We start from the raw sequence: 19942 nt of genomic DNA on the forward strand, positions 1-19942 counted from the left end.
TGCCCATTTTTCCTCTTCTTAGTTCATGCTAGTGTCCTGCTAGTCTCTTACTTTTTGAATTCTACCTGATGGTGCGGTAATGAACCATGTCATGATCTAGTTTTGGGAAGCTCGGGTCTGAAACGTGTTGTTTACATTTTAGGCTGAACTAGGTTCTTTGCCTGCTGCCTCACCCTTTTTAGTTTGCTTCCTCTCCTGTTGTGGCTTTTATACCTGTGAAAGAAGCTTCATAAGGATACCTACCTCACAGATGTGAGCATGACAGGAGGTAGGAGGTAGTATATACAAAGTACTTAGTAAGTAATAAGCACTCATTTGTATCAGTAATTATATTAATTTGTTCTACAGCTAGGTATTTAATATTGGGCATTTTGTCATGTGGAGAGTCACTACTTGCAAGTTAAATCTTTAAGAAAAGATCCAATTTTCTGTTAAATTTATATTGAATCAAGAAGTTGCAGCCATTTGTAGTAAATTCCTTTAATCCCAGAACTTAGGAGGCAAAGGCAGCTGTGAGTTCAAAGTCAGCTTGTTCTATATAGTAAGTACTAAGACATCCAGAGCTCCATAATGAGACCCTGTTTTGAAAAAAAAAATAAACAAGAAAGTTGCATAGTCATAATACTATCCATATTCCCTTTATTTCCTGATTGCTAAGCAACTTCTGCAACCTTTAGATTATCTTCACTAAAAGATACAACCAAGAGAGATGGTTGAGTGTGATTTGTTTTGGCTTCAATTATTAGACTCTGTGATTTTAATACAGGCAATGAAAACTCTCATTGAAAACTGTGGTTTTGTTTTTGTTTTTGTTTTTTATTATTATTATTTTTTTATTTCTAACAATACGAGAAAGATGAGAGCTACATGTGTGCTATGGCTTGTCTGCACACTTAGGACATTCTACTAGTAATTATACCTAGTCTTTGAATATCGTGTTAATAATGGTTTCACTGGTTTTCCTTGTTCTGTACTAGGCTAAGAATTCTTTTTTAAACCTGAGTGCTTTTATAAATGTAATGTGTGTCAGATGCAAATTCTGGTAGCTCTTTTGAGTCACTTAAATATAGCAGGATGCTTTCATCAGTTTGTACCTCTTTTCCTGAGACAGATGTTGGTATCAGGAAAACAACACTGTAACAGACAGATCAATTATTTCAGGAACACGGAGGTGCTGGGTCTTTTTCAAGAACATGAGATCATAAATCTCAAGCAGACCCAAGCACTGCTGTAATATTTTTCACCTCAAGTGGCACTCAAGGTCAAAGTTACCAATTAAATTTTAATACTCAGGTTTAACAATTTCTTCCTATCTCAGTATTGGAGATTTAAGATTGATTTCTGATTGCATGTAGTATATCTGTGTGTCAGAGCATGTGGTCTTTATACCAAGTTCATATTTCTAGATGTTTATATACATTTGTGGAACTCATAACCTCTTGTATGTGAGTCCATAGTCATGATCTTAAAAAATAAAAAATCCAGGAGTTATTCTTTGTTGTGCTGTTTAAAGATTAGATAGAGCGGATAGGAAATGCTTTGGTAGCTCTCTCCTGGAAGCTTAAGCTGCTTATGTGTACTGTGATAACCTTGCATGGTAAGTGAACAGATAATGTCCAAGTGCATGAATCCTTTCAGAAAGCAGAGGCTTGTGTGTTCCTTGTAAACTTCTTGACTATAGGAAAGATACACGTGATTCAGAAAGACCGAGTTCTTACCCTTAGGTGTTGTCTTAACCATTTCTTACCGGTGTTGTCTTAACCATTTCTTACCAGATTCATCTTCAGTGATGATCTCTTTCTCTTCAAGATGAGCAGTATGGATATTCATGTCCTTCCTGTCCTTATGGGAAGAAAGGAGTGATGTAATCTGTCATCAACTTCATGTCTTATGTGACACTAAACCAAGCCATGTTGCCAATTATAAAAACAACATGTTTCTTCTTCCATAATATTTGTATTCTAGGTAGAAAAGAGATAGATAAAAGCACCAGGTTTCAGTTGCATAAGTGCATATGTATATATATTAGTTGTAAAGATTTAACATTGTGTACTGTTCTACATATAGATACTTTGGAATATGGTACAGCATAGTATCTTAGAAAATAGACTTACAAACATAGGAAAACATTTTTAATTACATAATACATGCAAATAAGCCAAATGAATTAGAAAAATAAGAAACTGTGGGCTTGGATTACTTTTAAACTAATTTATGTGTATGATGTTTTCATTTATGTAAATAAACATTTTGCTATGCTGGCTTATGGTACTGAATTGGAGTTTAATATGGTTTTCTATGCTGCTTTAATTTCAAAGGATTGCATTCCGAGTCTAAATAGAATTGCTGACTTCCTCTAGATTTGATTTTAAACAGAACAACTTATTCAGTAGAGAAATTTTATATTTCAGTTTCCAAGTAGAAAACAGTGATGAGGAAAAAAAAATACCAACCCACTATTTTTAAACTGTGACTCTAAAACCTCATTTTAAAAATGATCCTTTTCTTTTAAATTAGGGAAACAAATGCACCTTGACAGTTTTTGTAAATGAGCCTTTGTCTGCAATCAATAAGAAACAGTTTCCATAGATTGCCATATTTCCATATTAATCAGTCATTCCCATGTCTATCTTTTCTGTCACCTCCAAAACTAATTTTTCATCAAATATAAATCCTAACTGAAATGGTAGGAACATAATTGTAAATGTAAAAAGATATTTCACATTGAGAGAAATAAACTTGAAAAAAAGAAATGGGGCAAGGAGAACCCGGTGATTAAGATTCATTGCAGAGGAATGAGAAATCCAAGCTGTGAACTGAGCTGGGGAATGTGCTCTGGTTTTTAAAATAGCTGATTTTCCTCCAAGCTTCTATTAAACTATGAACAATAAGACTAGTTCTGCGCTGAGGCAGTTGATCCCCTTGTAGTTATTTTCAGGACTACCTTTCTAATTCCCTTTGCCAGGATAACAGATTTCTGAAATGAACATCACAGCACCTGGCTCACGTCTCTTTTGGTTTGAGGATTTATTTCTCCTTTTCAAGGCTCATTCTGAGTTCACAAAGGACCACTCCCGCTTTCTGGCGGGTCTGTACATGCCTTGCTAAGCCAGTCTTTCGTACTGCACAGGTACCTTTAGAACAGGAACAAAGAGGAGGTGAATAGTTACAGATGTGCATATGTAGAGGTGGTCCTTTTAGATGGCAAGCAACATCAGTAATGTGATTATTGAGATAAGAAAATAGTTGTGTTATAATATACAGAACCCTTTTATGGGTCACTTGTAAACTTTTAGCATAATCTTATTGATTGTGTTATCTTTGGATGGTAAAGTATTCATTTATTAAATGTTTAGAAAAGCATTCCAAAAAAGGAATTCATAAATGCAGTGAGCCACTTTGAACATTTATCATTGCTACAATATTCTTTACTTGAAAGATGAAATATATCCCATATCTTCTTCTCTGTATTTGTGGCCATGAAAGTTAACTACTGCTCCACAGAAGAAGACAAGCTATGTGCCATAGAATACTAGATATAAATAGAAACTTCAGCAATTTGTTATAGGCCAACCACTTCTGAGAGTTAGATAATCTCATTTTAGAACTGAGATCCCAACTGTTAAATGAAAGAGACCAATTGGATCAAAATGTATTACTGCCCAATAACAGTATTTGGTGTAATATCTAACTGATCCTCGGAGAGAAACCATTGATAAATTAGTTTATGGTTATATTATTACCATAGTTCTTTTTACAACTAGGTTTATCATATTAGCTGGAACATTGGGGATAAGGTTTGTAAAATTTTGGTCAAAAGAGTATATTAGTATTACGTTATTTTTCAACATCATTACATTGATTTTCAATTTGAATGAGGAGAAACGCTTACATCAGGTTCTTAGGTTTGTTTCCATCTTTGCAGCAGTGGCTGTAGTCAGGGATTCCTGTGGATGGACAGCCTACTTTCTGTGCTCCACTTCCATAACCAGTCTGCCGAGAATTGTTTTGTGTGTGTATCTTTCCTTTTCTTTTTTTCTTTTTTCTTCTTCTCAATTCTATATGTACATAACTGAGAAGGATAAAGAGGAAGAGCAAACATTTTTCAGACATTTCACCTGTGAGGGTCCTGTGGCAGGTCTTCCCGTGACTCCTACATTCTTCCTTTACTACTTGTTGCTTCTTCTAAAGTATACCAGGAGGCACATAACCTAAAATAGGAAGCTGAGGAGGCCAACAAAGGCTGATCCCAAATGGTAGCTTTAGTTTTCAGTGCCAAGAGAGAAGCAGTGTTCTTGTCTCATGGTTAACGGTCTTCTAACAGTACCCTTATACCTGAAACATCAAGCCGGCATGCTATGAACACAGATGCTGGCCTTTGAGAAAGCAGCAGTTCTTTGATCCACTGTTACCTACTCAACGTTAGTACAGTTTGGTTTATTTGATTAGAAAACTTAGTGAACAAGATCCTAAGGGATCATGTTTTGTGGGGACAAATGGGAAGAAGGTGCCTTAAATGCTAGAAGAGTCAGGAAGGAAAACCAAAGACATGGATGTGTTACCATTGGTCATAGCCTACAGCTGTGACGGAAAGGAAATTATAAGGGAAAGAGAAGGGCTGATCGTATGTTTATCTCTGTTAATCTGTGTGTGTGTGTGTGTGTGTGTGTGTGTGAGAGAGAGAGAGAGAGAGAGAGAGAGAAAGAGAGAGAGAGAGAGAGAGAGAGAGAGAGAGGCAGAGACAGAGACAGAGTCAGAAAGAGAGATATCATACAGTAGTAGCTTTCCATATGACATTTTCCAAAAGGCCTTTAGTGTTATTTATTTCTCATACATTCTCCTTTACCTTGGCCCACCCTCCCTCATCCAAACCCTTGCTACTCCCATTATTCCCTCCATTTTCACTTATATCAGAATTTTCAAAGACTGCAATTCATACAGCAGGCTCTGCATTGGCAGTGGTCATCATGGTTGTATAACCTTGGAAGAGTTTACCCCTGTTTATCATCTCTGAAATGGGGATAAGTAGCAATTATTTTCTCGTGTCACAGTGAAAGTCAAATGGATTAATAGATGGAGCACTTTACCCCAACATTAGCAGGTATAGATTTGTAAGTGATGACTATTACTGATACTCCTGGACTGGCTCCACACTAGTGTGTTACTAGTTGTCCTAAATAACATTTTGTAGGCTATGTCTCTGACACCTGAGCATGATTCATCTGTCTTCTCAGTTTCAGGTTTGCTCACAAAGTCTCAGTTAGCATGGAAGGTGATGCTTGATGTCATCTGAAGGGCCAACTGAGGAAGGGTTTACTTTCAAACTCAGGTATCTGGAAGGAGTATTTAATTTCCTTTAGACTATTAGACTGAAGGCCCCAATACCTACCACCCATTACCAGATGCTGCTCCCAATTCTTTGCTGTCTGAACTCTCTAACGTTGATATTTATTTCACCAGAGCATTGTAAGCCCAGAAGGCAGTAGGGAATCCTAACAATTAAAGTCTTATAGGACACAGTCATGAGAGTGACATTGCATTGTGGCTTCTTGAGTTTAAGATGATTACCCAGAATCATGTAATGTAAGGTGGGTACCAATCATACTCATGGTGGTTGAGTCTAAAATACCTCTATACAATCTCTTCATCCTACTATCTCTGAACAGGGAAAGCTTATTTCTAAGGCCTAACTGCATAGGACAGTGAAAATTAGCAATGAGATCTGATCTGCTTTGCAGAGTTCGTTAGTAATTGCTGTTACCAAGCAGATTCATGGCTGATTTTATTTTATGCATTGTTAATTTTGAAAATGTTAATCTCAAATTGCTACAGTATTTCAATTAATTTGGACGATTAAAACTTAGCACCAGAAGAATCCCTCGCAGAAGATAAGGCAGCTAATTAGAAGCACTGAAACAAACAACTGGTAGACCCTGGCTCAGAAACAAGCTGGGTGGATGACTGGCAGAGCTGACTCTGCCGAACAATTTTGAAGTAGAGAGGATGATTTCTGGCAGGCTACATAGTAAAGTTGACTGAAGTTGAATTTTTCAAAAAGATATTTTAAGGCATTAACTGTTTAATATATAACTTAAAAATCTGGTGCAGTTCTGAAAACTGCCTTATTTTGCTCTGTTATCTTTTGAGTAACAATAGCAGTGGCACAAATGCAATAAATATTCATTGTTCAGTTATGACTGACAGGTGAGAGGTAGGGTTTAAAATAATCTGACTTTCTTTCATAAATTAAAATTTGCATTTAGAAGTTTATTGTGAAAATCTTAGGAAAAAAATGAGGGAAATTTACAAAAATGTTCCCTGAAGAAACATGTATAATCCACTTACTCAGGTGACCCCTCCTTGGTTTGGTTGGTTCTCATGCTTCTTGTGTGTGTGTGTGTGGAGTAATGTGTTTGCAAAGTGTCTGATGTTTCAAGGTTTGCTTTTCTGTTTTTATCCCTTTGTTTCCTGAATGCATTTGTTCAACCATTTGACAAGTCTGCAGGCTTGGGTTAAATTTAAAGAATGAACAAAATGTGTTCTTGCTTCCACAGAACTGAGTGGTAGAGCAAAGACAGTATTAAAGATTTGGGTCAGTGAATACAAGAGACTGTGAAGGGTACATGGAGATTGGGGAATGAGGTCTAAAGTGGGATACATAACACAGGTAGATGGTTGATGAAAGAAGTGGATAGAAGATAAATGTGGTTGAAGGGACAGCTTTGGTCAAGGCTAGGAGGAGTATCAAGTACAGAACAGTAGAGAGAGAGCTGCAGGGCAAAGTATGTGTTATTCTACCTGGAAATTAAGAATACTGTATATCTGGAAGAGCCCATTAAGCCTTGGAAAAGTTGTAACTAGGAAAGTAACATGGTTAGCTAGGTTAAAAAGATCATCCTAGCTGTAATTTGAAGGGAATCTTGAATTTTTAAAAGCTCTTCAAAAATGTGAAGTGATTTTTAGCTTGATTTATTGTTAAACATCATTCCTTCTAGTTTTTATTATAAAAATAAAAGGACATGAGCAGATGTAGCCATATGGATGATTGCTATTTAAGAATGGAGTCATGAAGTTAGAGTTTCTGGGTCAGTGAGGATAAATTCAGATAGACATGTGTGTGTGTGTGCGTGTGTGTGTGTGTGTGTGTGTGTATTTGTGTTTGTGTTAATATGTATGTGTGTATCAAAACTGTCTTTAATATTAAATTGCATTATATCTGCATTATTATTGGCATAAGAGGATAGGTCATATGCTTTTGCTATATGTTACTAGAGAGAAATAAAATAGTGTTTTGAAACTTATCTGAGTTGGTAAATCTATTTTAAGTTCAAAATATCATGAAGTCAAGTATGCAGTAAGTCAAAAATGTAGTTAACATCAGTGTTTTATAATCCATTATACTATCTCATTTGTGTGTGTGTGTGTGTGTGTGTGTGTGTGTGTGTGTGTGTGTGTGTGTCTGTCTGCCTGCCTGCCTGCCTGTCTATGTACACTAGGGATCAAACTCAGGGCCTTACACATGCAAGTACTCTACTAAGAGTATCAGTTGTTCATCCTCAGTTGCAACCAACCTTGGCTGGCTGGAACCTTGGCTGGCTGGAACCTTGGCTGGCTGATGCTAACCTGAATGTGAGGAGAGCATTGTATCGTATTTGTCTAAACTGGGAAAATATATGAACTCCAAGTATGGTTTCTATCGAATGTACATTAATTTAACACTACCAGAAAGTCCAGAGTCATAAATCAGGCCAACTTATATTGAGGACCACCTATAGTTAATATGTACAGTAAGTTCAAATACATAAATAAATAACATTCTTTAAAAATATTTGGATAATTTTCTAGCATATTTGTTTCTGTATAGTTTTCAGATTTAAGGGTTCTCAAAGGTTTTTGAATTTTATTTATTTTTATGTTTAGATATTTTAATGTACTCTTAGGTATACCTGATATGGACATCAAGAATTTAAGGTTTTGCAATAGTATTTATGTTTATTTTCAGTTAAGTTATATGTTTCTTTAGTTTAAAAAAATTTTAAGACTGTATTCTCTGATCAGCTCTGATCAATGCTTTCAATGATTTTCCAACTGTTTACATATTTAAACAATTGTTTTCAAATGTTGCTTAAAGTCTACATTCTGTACTTTGTGGCTTTGCAGGTTTTTCAACTCATAGTTTGCATAGGCTGTGCTATCTTGTACAAATTATGTTACAATATATGCTCTGTGGAGCTTGCAAAATAATAGCTTTAAATGGATATCAGTGATCTACATTGAGAAAATCAGATTTTCTTGTTTATAAAATATGAAAAAAATCCACTAAGAGTACATTTCCTAAGTCTCTTGATGTAGGAAGAAAAATGATGTGTGTCTGTCCCCTTGTATTGAGTGACTCTTCCCATTGTCCTCTGTAGGCTTCAGAGTCAGTGTCTTAATGTCACGTGTCCTTCTCATGCTCATTTTATCAGCTGCTTTCAAGAACAACACTAGGCCTATGACCTCAGAAGATCTTTATTGTAGTGATCATTAGGCAACTTTCAGTCTCTGCTTAATGTCAAGTGAGTAGTAGAGATAGCTTTATTAGGAGCAATGTGCCAGTCTGTGCTTCAGGCCTCTAGTCCTGGAAGTTCGTACTGTGGTCTCTGCTCAATGTGAGATTGCTTTCTGTTGTTGTAGTGGCCCACAGCCAACTGCAGACATACCACAGGGAGAATTTCAGGAATAAACTCACAGCATTTGGAGGCATTTAGAACTGTACATCTTTCTAAGTAGCATTATGAAAGCTCCTATTGTCCACCCCTATCCTGCTAAGGACAAGAACAATTTGTGTCCACACTGTGAATCCCACCTCATGGGGGAGGGCTATAGGTGAAAGTGTACTGGTACCGTCTGTGACTAGTCATCCGCTAGAAGTTGTGAGGCTCAACATCATTGAGAACCCATCTTACATTTAGGAAGCATTTTCTTAGGGAAAATTGTGAGGACCTGGTTGAAATAACACCTCTAGGATCCTACCTGGCATACTACTTTTCCTTTCAAAAACCATGTTTCTGAATACCCAGATGAAAGCAAGTATTACTTGTAGTCCCCTGGTGTTTTCAGTGGCAAAAAGATGATAATGTGATGCCCTCGGTTTGGGACAGAGTGTTTGTTCTTGGGACTAAGAATTACTCTTGCAGTTGTTTAGTTTGAACACTGAAGTAAGGTCATACCCGTGCAAATGTCCACACATTTCTTCACCACCACCTGCAGCTTTTACCCTTGAAAAAGAAACTCTCCATTTTAAAAAAATGGAACGTTATGTTTCAGAGATCCCATATTTAGATACAATGTGTATCTTCCACTTAAATTCAAGAAATATCCAGGAACCAATCTGGCCAATGGTTTTGAGAAAATAAAGTGGCAGCACCTTCTTGGAATCTCAAACTGTTCAAGGATATGTATTTTTTTTTAACCCTTAGCAAAACAGGAAGAGACTGGAAAACATATGGACCCAGGTCGAGCATACGATGAATTTTTCAACTTGAACTGGCACTTTACTCGTATTTGTAGTGAGTCTGAAAATTAATTTTGGTGAAGCATTTAGATTTAAGAGAGGAGATTTTTTTTGCTATCTGGGACTAAATCAACATTTTTGGCATCTCATTAATCACTGCCTTATGTAACCACTTTCCCTACCTGAGAGACGCTACGGAGATGAGAGAAGTTTATAATATCAATGCCAAGTACAGATCTCGCCTCTCCAAAAGGAGTTCATTAATCATCATCGAAGCACAAGAAAAAACATACTTCATGATCCATGCCAATTTCTTAAGTAACATTTCTTAAAAGGAAAAAAAAATACACCATTTTTAAAAAAATCTCATTTGAAAAGGTTTTAATTTGGCTGTTAATGTCTGGTGTTATGTAAATTTAAACTGTTCTCAGAATTCCTGTACATAGTGCATAGCAAGCGGTAGGGTGTATGGAATAAGAGTATGGCATGAGCTTCTGGCTGACATCAAGTCTCTTGGCCCTGTTGCTTCCTGCCTGTGTGGTCAATAGTGCATTCTGTACTTCAGATGAAATGCTTGGTACCAAATGACAGGCCAGTAGCCCCAGTACCCTGATATGTAGCAAAATGTAAAGCCTTAAAATCTGAGAATCTGTTTCAAGACAACCATCTGTGTCATTATGAAGGCCTTCTTCGGTAACTCTTTAATAAGCTTTGGCTCTCTTATCTGTAGAAGAATATGAAGATGTCTGCTTTACTTATACCACAAGGTTAGAGATCAGGCAACTGAGGCAATTCCTTGGTCCATAGTAAAGTGGAATCTAACCATGACATAGAGAGTCATGCAATACAATAAAAAATTAGAGCCAATTTATGAAGTATCTTTTTGAGACATGGTACTGCTATGTAGTTCAGGTTGGAGTGGTGGGCTTAAGACTTGAGATTCTCTTAGCATTCTGGGGTGACAGACCACGACCATCTCTGGCATCTATATTTTGCCATGTGTCTTGAACTCTTAGTGGTAACTTCTTTTGGGTGTTCATAGTTTTATCAGCTCTTTAAGATCAGGCCTGTTGTTACCATGTCATCTATCCAGGGCTTGCCCCCACCCCCAGTCCTATTTATTGGAGAATTTAGCATTTTGTTACAACTATGTATTTATATCCTTTTGTTCATTTTCTAGTTTACAAAACTGTTTACCAATTAGAAAAAAAATGCCTGGGAAACAGTGTCTCACCAATAGATATAACGAACAACAATTTTAAAATTGAAAAAACTCCCATTCAGACCTCATGTGAGAAAAATTCCAACATCATAAAACTTTTTTTAAAAAATAAAAACCTGGGATAGAAATAAAGGGGCTCTAATCTCTTTGCTTATGACCATCAGCAGCCAGGTATGCGGTAGGAGTGGATTCAGAGAGGAAGTTCCCCTAAAAGTGAGTTGTTTTGTTCCTATCAGAAGGCTTTCTCTTTCTTGTTTCTTTAGTCTCTGCTATTAGAACAGTACAAAGAGAGAGACCACAATGTTATAAGGTAGAAGGTGTAAGCTGAGGTTTATGAGCATCAAGAAATAGGTAAGCCCCACATCCAGCTATAATGGCCTGGGCAATTCTTTCTGTCCTCATCTAAGCAGTCAGAGATAAAGAGGGGGTCACATGGATGCCTAGGGAGGTTCATTTGAAAAATCCAAATAGCTTAGGAAAGGAAATGGGACAGAGAAGAATTGGAGGAGGTTTCTGGAAGGTGGAATAGAATCAAAGTTCAGGTAGAAATTTTTCTGTCTTCTGTTTTAAAGAACACTAAAGAACACTTAGCAAGTGTGCCTTTTCTCGTGCATTCTTTTGACCTTCTTATCAGCTCTAGAGATTCTCTCTTGGGGCTTTTTCTCTGTATAGTCAGCACTGAATCCTTTCACAGATCCTGACACCCACACTCCCTTGTTGCCAAAGAGTAGATGAGCATTAACATGCTGCATAAGTAACCTGGGAACTGTTGCTCCTCAGTGGCAGGGCATTGCTGGCTCAGACTCCATTGAACTGGTGTCACGCCAGATGAAAGACTTGACCTTAATTAGAAATTCCTGCTGAATCAGGAAGATTTTTCTAAAATTTCATCTCTTGTTTTGCAAGCTATTCAGACGCCCATCCCTGGATTCTGTTTGTGATAATCCTCTTGCTGCAATGTGGAAAACATTGACAATTCACTATTCTTTTCTCCCTTTTTTTTTTTTGTTTTTTTGCATGTTGTATTGAGCACAACTGTCTCAAATTCTTATATGCATAGTCTGTATGTCCACGTACAGGTTGGTGATGTAACTATAGACTGAGTTTCCAAGTGACTCTATAATGTACTATATATTTACACTATTTTCTGTTCTCACAATAAATGAGGAAGCTATGCTGATGATCTAAAGCATCTCTAAATCTAACAAAAGTGGTAAACACAGTTTCTATGTAACCTATGCACATTCTCCTCTGATTTGTTAAATAGTTTCCAAATTCTTTATAATGCCCAGTACAATGTAGATTCTACATAATAGGGCTTTTATTGTATTTTGGGACAATAACAGCAAGGACAAAGCCTGTGTATGCCCTATTGAGTTGCAATATTTTTCTCCTGAATGTGGTTCAGTCTGTTACAGGTGGAATCCGTGATTATAAAACCCAGAGCTACAGAGGGAAAACTGTATGTTTTCCCATCTCTAGTTAAAGAAGTCAGTATTTGAACCTAATTTAGGAGTCTTGGGAGGGAACACTCACTACATTGGTGTGCCTTATCAAGTGATTCTTCTTGTATCCAGACCAGCTTCAGCTGTGAATGATTCAGACTTTTAGGTCTTAGAGGATGTGCTGCTAAGAAGGACAAAGACATCTCCATGGTCAAGTTCTGGAGGAAAAATACTCCAGGTTGCAAATCGGAGAGAGAAAGGAAAGGCCAGGGCTTTGAAATCAGAGTTTCAGGGGGAGAAGCAGTCCCTGCTATTGTGTGAGGATCTAGGTCTCAGAGGAGAGAGAGTGATCTGAAACTCACTAGAAGGCTCAAGAGGGTTTCCTCTGAAAGAGTCCATTGGCAAGGTGGGGCAAGTAGACACCATAAATGCTCTCAAGTTTCTGCTGCCTTGGGTACTTCAGTCTCAAGGAAGTGAGCTCAAAACACAGAGCCACGACCTTTACTTACCGTGTCTCTGCTGTGGTTTTGAAATTAAATAATAAAATCATCGAGGGGTTTTAGCAAATGACCATGAACAAGTACGGTAAGACTGGTGTTTATTCTTTCTATGTAGTTTTCCCATGATGTCTTTCTGTTTGTGTGGGAATGAAGGTTTGTGGCACAGTTGTGCTGTTTAAAATAATTTACATACACTGACTGTATTTCTGTCTTGTAATTTATTATTGGTAGTATATGTGTGCATAATCTTGCACAGAAACATCATCAGTCAAGTCGTATCCACTCAACTGTAGCAGTCTTCTTTTTAATAAATGTATTTACATTATTTCTAGAAAAAAACTTAGCTTATATCTTGGGCAAATAGAGAGAGACCTTGTTGGCTTATACTTTCTGCATCATTGTCCTCTTCTGAGAGGATGCTCCTATGTCCTTCACCACACCACATAGTGTGTGTGAAGCCTGAGAATATATGTGCTTTTGCACAGCATGGTTGGGAACATGCCTGTCACCATGCCTGTCTGGGGGAGTTATAGGTTTGAAGTCAGCCTGGGCTAAATAGTAAGAGAACAGATCTTGAAACTAACAAAGAGCTGGGTGGTGGTGGCGCACACCTTTAATCCCAGCACTTGGGAGGCAGAGGCAGGCGAAATTCTGAGTTTGAGGACAGCCTGATCTACAGAGTGAGTTCCAGGACTGCCAGGGCTACACAGAGAAACCCTGTCTTGAATACCAACCCACCCCCCCAAAAAAGAAACAAACAAACAAAGAAGAGAAGGAAGAGGGAGACAGAGAAAGGAAGAGGAAGAAGAAATTGAAAATAGAAAAGTGGCTTAGTGTCATCAACATAGGGCTCAGCATTTCTCTATTATAGTGCATCCCTAGAGAATAAAGCTCTCATTTTCTTTAGTCCATGCTCTGTTCATTGGGAGTGTTGTTAGCATCCATCTTATCAAACTGCTGTGCATAGATTAAGAAGAGAAGGGTTTGTCCAGCCTTAACACTGTGCCAAGCCATTGTAGGTTCCTGCTGAGGATGGCTGTTCACTGTCATTACGCCCATCTTCAGAATCCTGGGTTAAGGCAGTTGGGAAGGGCAAGCTGAAACCTGTATGGCAGGAACATATTAGTTCCAGACAACCAAGGTTAGTAGTCATGCTTTGGTTTGGTTTATTCTGATTTTAAAGATCTGGTTCTGTTAGCTGCAAGGCAGCGCTCCCAGCTGTCTGGCTTCCCTGTGTTTCACATATGATGCTGGTTAGGAAACTAACTTTGCAGATTCCAGAGCCACTCTGGTTTCTGCTCTCCCTCTGCTCAGTGACCTTATCTAAGTCCCTTGTGCTCTCATCCCTTCACGTCTTCTTCACTCAAAGGAGTTTCAGAGGAAGGCCTTGTTCTTGGTATTTCCATTGTATTTGAAAGATGAGGCTCTTAGAACAGGGTCTGGCGCATGGTAAGTGCTTTATAAATGTTCGCTAGTATATTTAATGAGAAATAGTTTGTTATTCCATGATAATAAGGGTGCATGGCACACAGATCAATAGAATGGTTTAACGGTTGCTATAGATGAATATTTAGAGTTGAAAATATGCTGGTCAGTTAGTGAGTGATTTCCAAGGAGGGCAGGGAGCCAGGTATAGCACATGTCTCAGAAGGCAATGGTACTTACTGTGTTACTCTGTGTAGTCCTCAACCTCCTATGGTTCTCAACCTTCTTCATACTGTGACCCTTTAATACAGTTCTTCATGCTGTAGTGACCTGCAACCAGAAAATTATTATGTTGCTACTTCATAACTGTAATTTTGCTACTGTTATGAGTCATAACATAAATATCTGATATGCAGAATATATGATATTTGACCCCCCTCACCACACATGCCACCAGAGAGGTTGTGACCCACAGGTTGAGAACCATTGATGTAGACAGCCATGTATGAGGAGTTAGTAGGAATTTCAGTTCTTATCTCTAGGATCCCATGAAATCAAGACACATTTTATTTGCATAAGTCAATGTGACTTCTGCCCTGAATCTCTGCTCTTTCCTTGTTAAGACTATCTTCTCAGGTGTGAGCAGCTCTTGCCTCTGCTTAGGGGTATGTCAACATCCCAGCCTTGCTAGGCACCTGGCAGGCCTTGGAGGCCAATACCTGGAGGCCTGGAGGCCACAGAGCAGGAAGTAGCTCCTTATCTGAGATCTGTTCACCTCTGTCTCCTCCATCCTAGCCTCTCTGTGATTTCTTGGTTCTGTAGAAGGTTGCCTCTCCCCACCCAGGCCCCACTCCTCTGAAACACCCAGGATTTACCAGAGGCTTCTGCAAGACTGTGCTCACTCCCCTGCAGCGCTCCCTAAGGCAAAGAAACAGAGCTCTCAGTCACCTGCTTCTAAGGAGATAGGGACAGCCCTGGGGAGAGCATGCATTAGGGAATATTTGATAAAATGACCTTGCTACCAAAGATAAAAGTCTCTGCAGACTGTTGAAATGGTTTTAGCACAGATTTCAGCTGCCCGTTGTGGTGGTTGTTTCACAGTTGAAGCACCCCCCCCCACCCGAACCTTTCTAAAAGGTAGGCACAGCAGTGATATTCAGTATGGTCCCAGCTTTTCAAAAATAAGACTTTAACTCCTGCTTTTTTTTTTTTGTCTCCACTTGAGAGGAGGCACTTTAGGGTCACTAGCTAGTTGTGTGAGTTGGTAAGTTGTTGGACGTTCAGGGTTTTATCATGAGCTTGGAAAAGGAGGTTGAAGGTGTTGATTTCTAATCTCTGCTCCTGTCCTAGGGAGGGCTACAGATTCTTAATGCATTCATAGGAAAAATAGGGCAGAGGACTAGATGGAAGAGGGAAGAATGAGGAAGGAATGTGGAAGAGCCTGTTGTCCTTAGGGTACACAATACTACTTCCCAACATGGTGACCCTGGGTGTGCTCTTTAGCAGGTTTTCCAATTTGTGCTGCTGGTAGAATAGAGGAGAATGGGAGGGAGAAATGAAGGGAGAAGCTGCGAGATGGAGGGGGGCTAGGAGGAGGGGGGCTGTTATTGGAATGTAAAGTGAATACATAAATAAATTATTTTAAAAAAGAATACAACCCCTCTTCTTTACTTCCTCTTGTCAGCAGTGTGGCCTATAGGTACCACCCACTACCCTTTGTTTCTTATTTTCCATGGAGTAGGTATGGTGCAGAGGCAGCAATATTTGGGGCAGTGCCTTCCTAGTGTGGAAAAGATACGATAGATGTGCAGTAAGACTGAACACAGGGTCCCTACTTTTCTCTGGGTTAGGCAACCAGGTCATGATTGAGGGTCTTAGTCTTGATCTGTGAGACATTGGCTCTGTGGTCAGTAGAGATGGCCACATGCAGGCAGGGTTCCTGGGTCTAGTTCGGATCCCCCTCTCAATCCCGTTGAGAACTCAATTCCAGAGAACCAGTTTGGACCAAGCGAGAGCTTTGGGAGCTTTGGTTAATGATCTACGCATGTTACCTCTGCTGCAGGACTGACTGTATCTAATTAAGTACTTGCTATTCATCTTCTGAACACAGTGCTTAGTGGCCGTTGCCTGGGCATGTGGGTACAATAAGAGTAGCCTGCCCACTAGTGGAGACAAATGTTTTCTCTGTGACCTTGTGGAGACTTATGGCCCAAAGTCATAAGAATGGTCAAATTAACTTTCATAAAGTTAGTTTTTCTTGGTTCAAACTTGCCACGGAAAATGCATCTCTTATTTCCAAGTCTGGCGTGGACCACTTCCAACCTCTGTTTTCCTCCAACCCTCCCTCCCTCCCTCCTACACACTGGTATTTATAAACTAAGATTCAATTTATTGGCTATTAAAATAATGTCAGCTCATCTGAACCTATTTTTTTTTTTTTTTTGTATTGCCTCCTCCAGGCCATTGAAAGAATAACTGCTGAGGTGGGGAGGGCGTGCTTCTGCTTATACACACAGTGGTACTCAGAACCCTGTCTTGATCAATATAGAGAAGCCAGCCTCCAAGAACCTCACTTCTACCTATCTTCTTGCTCATTTGTTCATCTCAGTTTCTGTGGTAACAGACCTCCGATGATTTTTCACCTATACTGAATTCTTTCTTGCCACCCTGTCTTACCACGTGTTTTTGTTTTTTTGTTTTTGTTTTTTATTATTTTTTTTGTTTTTGTTTTTGTTTTTGGCTAAAATAAGCTTCCTAGACATGTGTGTCTAGTTAACTCCTATTTATCTATCACTCAGCCATTCAAACTCAGCTCTAATATTCCTGTATGTCCTCTTCCCATATACCCTCTTCCTGAATGTACACATCTGGTAGGCCATGTAGATTAGATTCTTTTACCAGGTCTGGACTGCCACAATAGGTTTGTTTGTTTGTTTGAGACTATTTTTCTATGTGTAGCTCTGGCTGTACTGAAACTTCCCCTGTAGACCAGGCTGGCTTCAAACTCAAAGAGATCCACCTGCTTCTGCCTCTCAGGTGCTAGGATTAAAGGAATGTGCCACCACCTCCTGTCTCACCAATTCTTTTTTTTTTTAAGTTATCTGGTGCATACTTTCTACAAACTTTCATAAACTCTTCTCTGTAGCTTTGTCCTTCCATATGTAGAATGTAGTATCAGGAACACAATAGGTGACCAGTCAACATGCATTTAATGCAACTGTGTCACTGTCTTTTACAAAGTGTAACCCTGGGGCGTGCTCTAAAAACTGGCAACCTTCTTATAAAGCTGATACAGGTTTCTTCTCTACATCCAGACAGCTATGAAAATGGCTTGGTAAGAAGACCAACAATTGTATTTCATTGGTAGTTAACTTAGAGAATTAGAATATATATGCAATGAAAGTCACTGCCTTCTTCTGATGAGTATCTACTAGCTTTGTTAATATTTTTCAGGGTGTAAGAAAGATGAATAATAAATTCTAAAACAGTAATACAGAGCATGCCATCTTTAAAAGGAGATGTTTTCAGAAGTTTTGCGGAGTTTTTTAACTGAAAATAAATGCTCTCTATCATCCACTCAGAGCTGAACTGCAACAATAGGAGTCTCATTTAGGGTCTATATTATAGATGCAATAATAACCACAGCAGAATATTACTGTCACTCTACTCATTGGCATTATAAGGAAGAATTTGCTGGCATAGAAGGGCAAAGGAGTCAGAATTTTCAGCAAAAGTAAAATACTAGCAAACTCTTCTATTTTCAAATTAGTATTTGTGATGATTATTTCCAGTTGTCAACTTTACTACATCTGGAGTGAACTACAATCCAGAAATGGAGGGCACATCTGTGATCCAGATCTTGAGGCATAGAGGCCATGAAAAGCTTAGGCCAGGCAAGGTGGTACACACCTTTAATCCCAGGATACAGAGACAGGCAGATCTCTGGGTTCACGACCAGCCTGGGACTGAGCAAGTTCCAAGAGCAGCTTAGGTTCAGCTGTGGTTGTGTACATCTTTAATCTGGGTCATACATTCTGCCAGCCTTCTTTTTCTTCTTTGCTTGCTTGCACTTACTTGCCAGTACATCTGTTGGAACCTACTTCTTCAGGATTCCAACTTATATAGAAGACCAGCTGAAACACCTAGCCTCTTGATACTAAGCAACTATTAGATTCTTGGACTTCCCACTTACAGCTGCCCATTTTTGGGCTAGTTGGACTGCAGACTGTAAGTCATTCCAATGATTTCCCTTAATATATAGAGACATTCTATAAGCTCTGTGACTGTAGAGAACCTTGACTAATACAGTATTCTTTTGAAGCTCTGACTACCTCATTGACCCTTATTTTAAATCATGTTTTATGGAAATCCGTCTAGTAGTTTTTCTATATGCTGGGTGAGTAAATATTTTATGAAGTCATTTCTTTACCATGTTTGTTTTCAATCCACACCCACCTCAAATTAAAAACTCAGAGACCCTTTAAGGAATGAGAGCTTACCCTGAGATGTTTGCAGAGATATTGTCAAACTCTTCCAGTAGAGCACTTGTATGTATGTATTTTGCTGAGTGGCTTTTGAGGGACAACTGAAGTATTTGGTGGGGGTCAAAGAAGTCTTTGTCTTCCCCCCACTCCCCATTGTAACTTTCTTTTAATAAACTCAACTTAAACCAACCCTTTCAGTGATGAGAAAGGTCATGCCTTGACATTTCTTTTGCCGCTATTAAGATGGCTAGGCCATAAGATCTCCTACAGCTCTTGCAGAGGGCAAAGATCACTTACTGTTCTTGGCAGAGGAGTTTGGATTCCAGAAAACTTTTATAGCAGCTCACAACTACCTGTAATTCCTGATCCACAGGAATCAACTGACCTCCATAGGAAGCTCATGCTCACATTCACCCACCACACACACACACACGCACGCACACACACACACACACACACACACACACACACACACACACACATTTGCATATATCCAAAGACCAAATGTGTTTTCAAGTCCCTGGATAAGCTTTCTGCAATGAGAATTACCACTTTTGGAGCAATCTTGACTGACTAGAACACCAACAGAGTCAAACATTACACAAGAGCTTATCTAGAGTTACCACCCTTATCTTTAAACATGCGTTCTTTAGCAGATTTAGAAGGCCATTAAGTTGATAAGAAGTATATAACCATAAAATCCTAGGCACCTCCAAGAAGACAAGGACAACCTTTGAAGCCCTGGCAGCAGTAGGTGTGTAGGTCTCTGCTGGGAACAGCAGGTCTCCAAGGTGGAGAATCCTCACCCTGGTTAACACCTGCCTATCTCTCAAGTGCCTTTAACTGCTATAGTTTAAGAAGTAACGGATAGACTTAGAAGCTTGTTGCTGTATTTCCTTGCCCATTACTCATGTGCCCCCTTTCACCCATTAGGCAGGCGAAAGGTGCTTGTGTTAGCATTTTTCTCTGAAGCATGGTAAACAGCAGAACTTCTTCTTGGGTTAGTACATGTCCCAGCTAAGACATCCTTATGTAACCTGTTCTTCTAGTCAGACTGGGAAACTTCAAAAGCTTTGAGACCAGTGCTCCTGAATAAAACCTCTTCAGCTCTTAGTGCTTTTAATGTAATAGGAAAGAGAATCAACAGTGTCCAGAAAGCAGTGGTCATTGAGAGGCAGCAGCCTAAGGGCTCTGAAAAGGATCCTGTGTATGTGAGTCAGCTCCAAGAGTACTGTATCTTCATGTCAGGAAAATACATTTTTTCCCCTATAACATCATTTTGGAAACTTTAAAATCGAGTAGTGAAAGAATTAAGGAAGTATTCTTCATACAGTTTTTTAATACCCCCCTCTCTCATGTTTTAGATTTAA

At 38.9% G+C, this 19942-nt stretch overlaps 1 protein-coding gene and 1 long non-coding RNA gene across 4 annotated transcripts in view; one reads left to right on the top strand and one right to left on the bottom strand.

Moving 5' to 3' along the window:
* Positions 1 to 18330, bottom strand: part of LOC116093654 — a 43340-nt gene extending 25010 nt beyond the window's left edge. Inside the window, exons 1-5 of one of the 2 annotated variants that reach the window (XR_004119779.1) lie at positions 18163 to 18330; positions 14329 to 14418; positions 3893 to 4072; positions 2999 to 3134; positions 1773 to 1961 (exon numbers count right to left, since the gene is read on the bottom strand). This is a non-coding gene — a long non-coding RNA (uncharacterized LOC116093654). Of the gene's footprint in view, positions 1 to 1772; positions 1962 to 2998; positions 3135 to 3892; positions 4073 to 14328; positions 14419 to 17997 lie in introns of both variants that reach the window. The other variant, XR_004119778.1, reaches the window with a different exon arrangement.
* Vav3 (vav guanine nucleotide exchange factor 3) overlaps positions 1 to 19942 on the top strand; it is a 343048-nt gene that overhangs the window by 243244 nt on the left and 79862 nt on the right. Inside the window, exon 1 of one of the 2 annotated variants that reach the window (XM_031375229.1) lies at positions 18355 to 18484. The exons of the other annotated variant lie outside the window; for it this stretch is intronic. Coding sequence (XP_031231089.1) covers positions 18478 to 18484 — 7 coding nt within the window. The 5' untranslated portion in view covers positions 18355 to 18477. Of the gene's footprint in view, positions 1 to 18354; positions 18485 to 19942 lie in introns of those variants that run through there. 2 annotated transcript variants of the gene reach the window in all.

Source organism: Mastomys coucha, unplaced genomic scaffold, assembly GCF_008632895.1.
Source record: "Mastomys coucha isolate ucsf_1 unplaced genomic scaffold, UCSF_Mcou_1 pScaffold16, whole genome shotgun sequence".
Classification (NCBI taxonomy): Eukaryota; Metazoa; Chordata; class Mammalia; order Rodentia; family Muridae; genus Mastomys; species Mastomys coucha.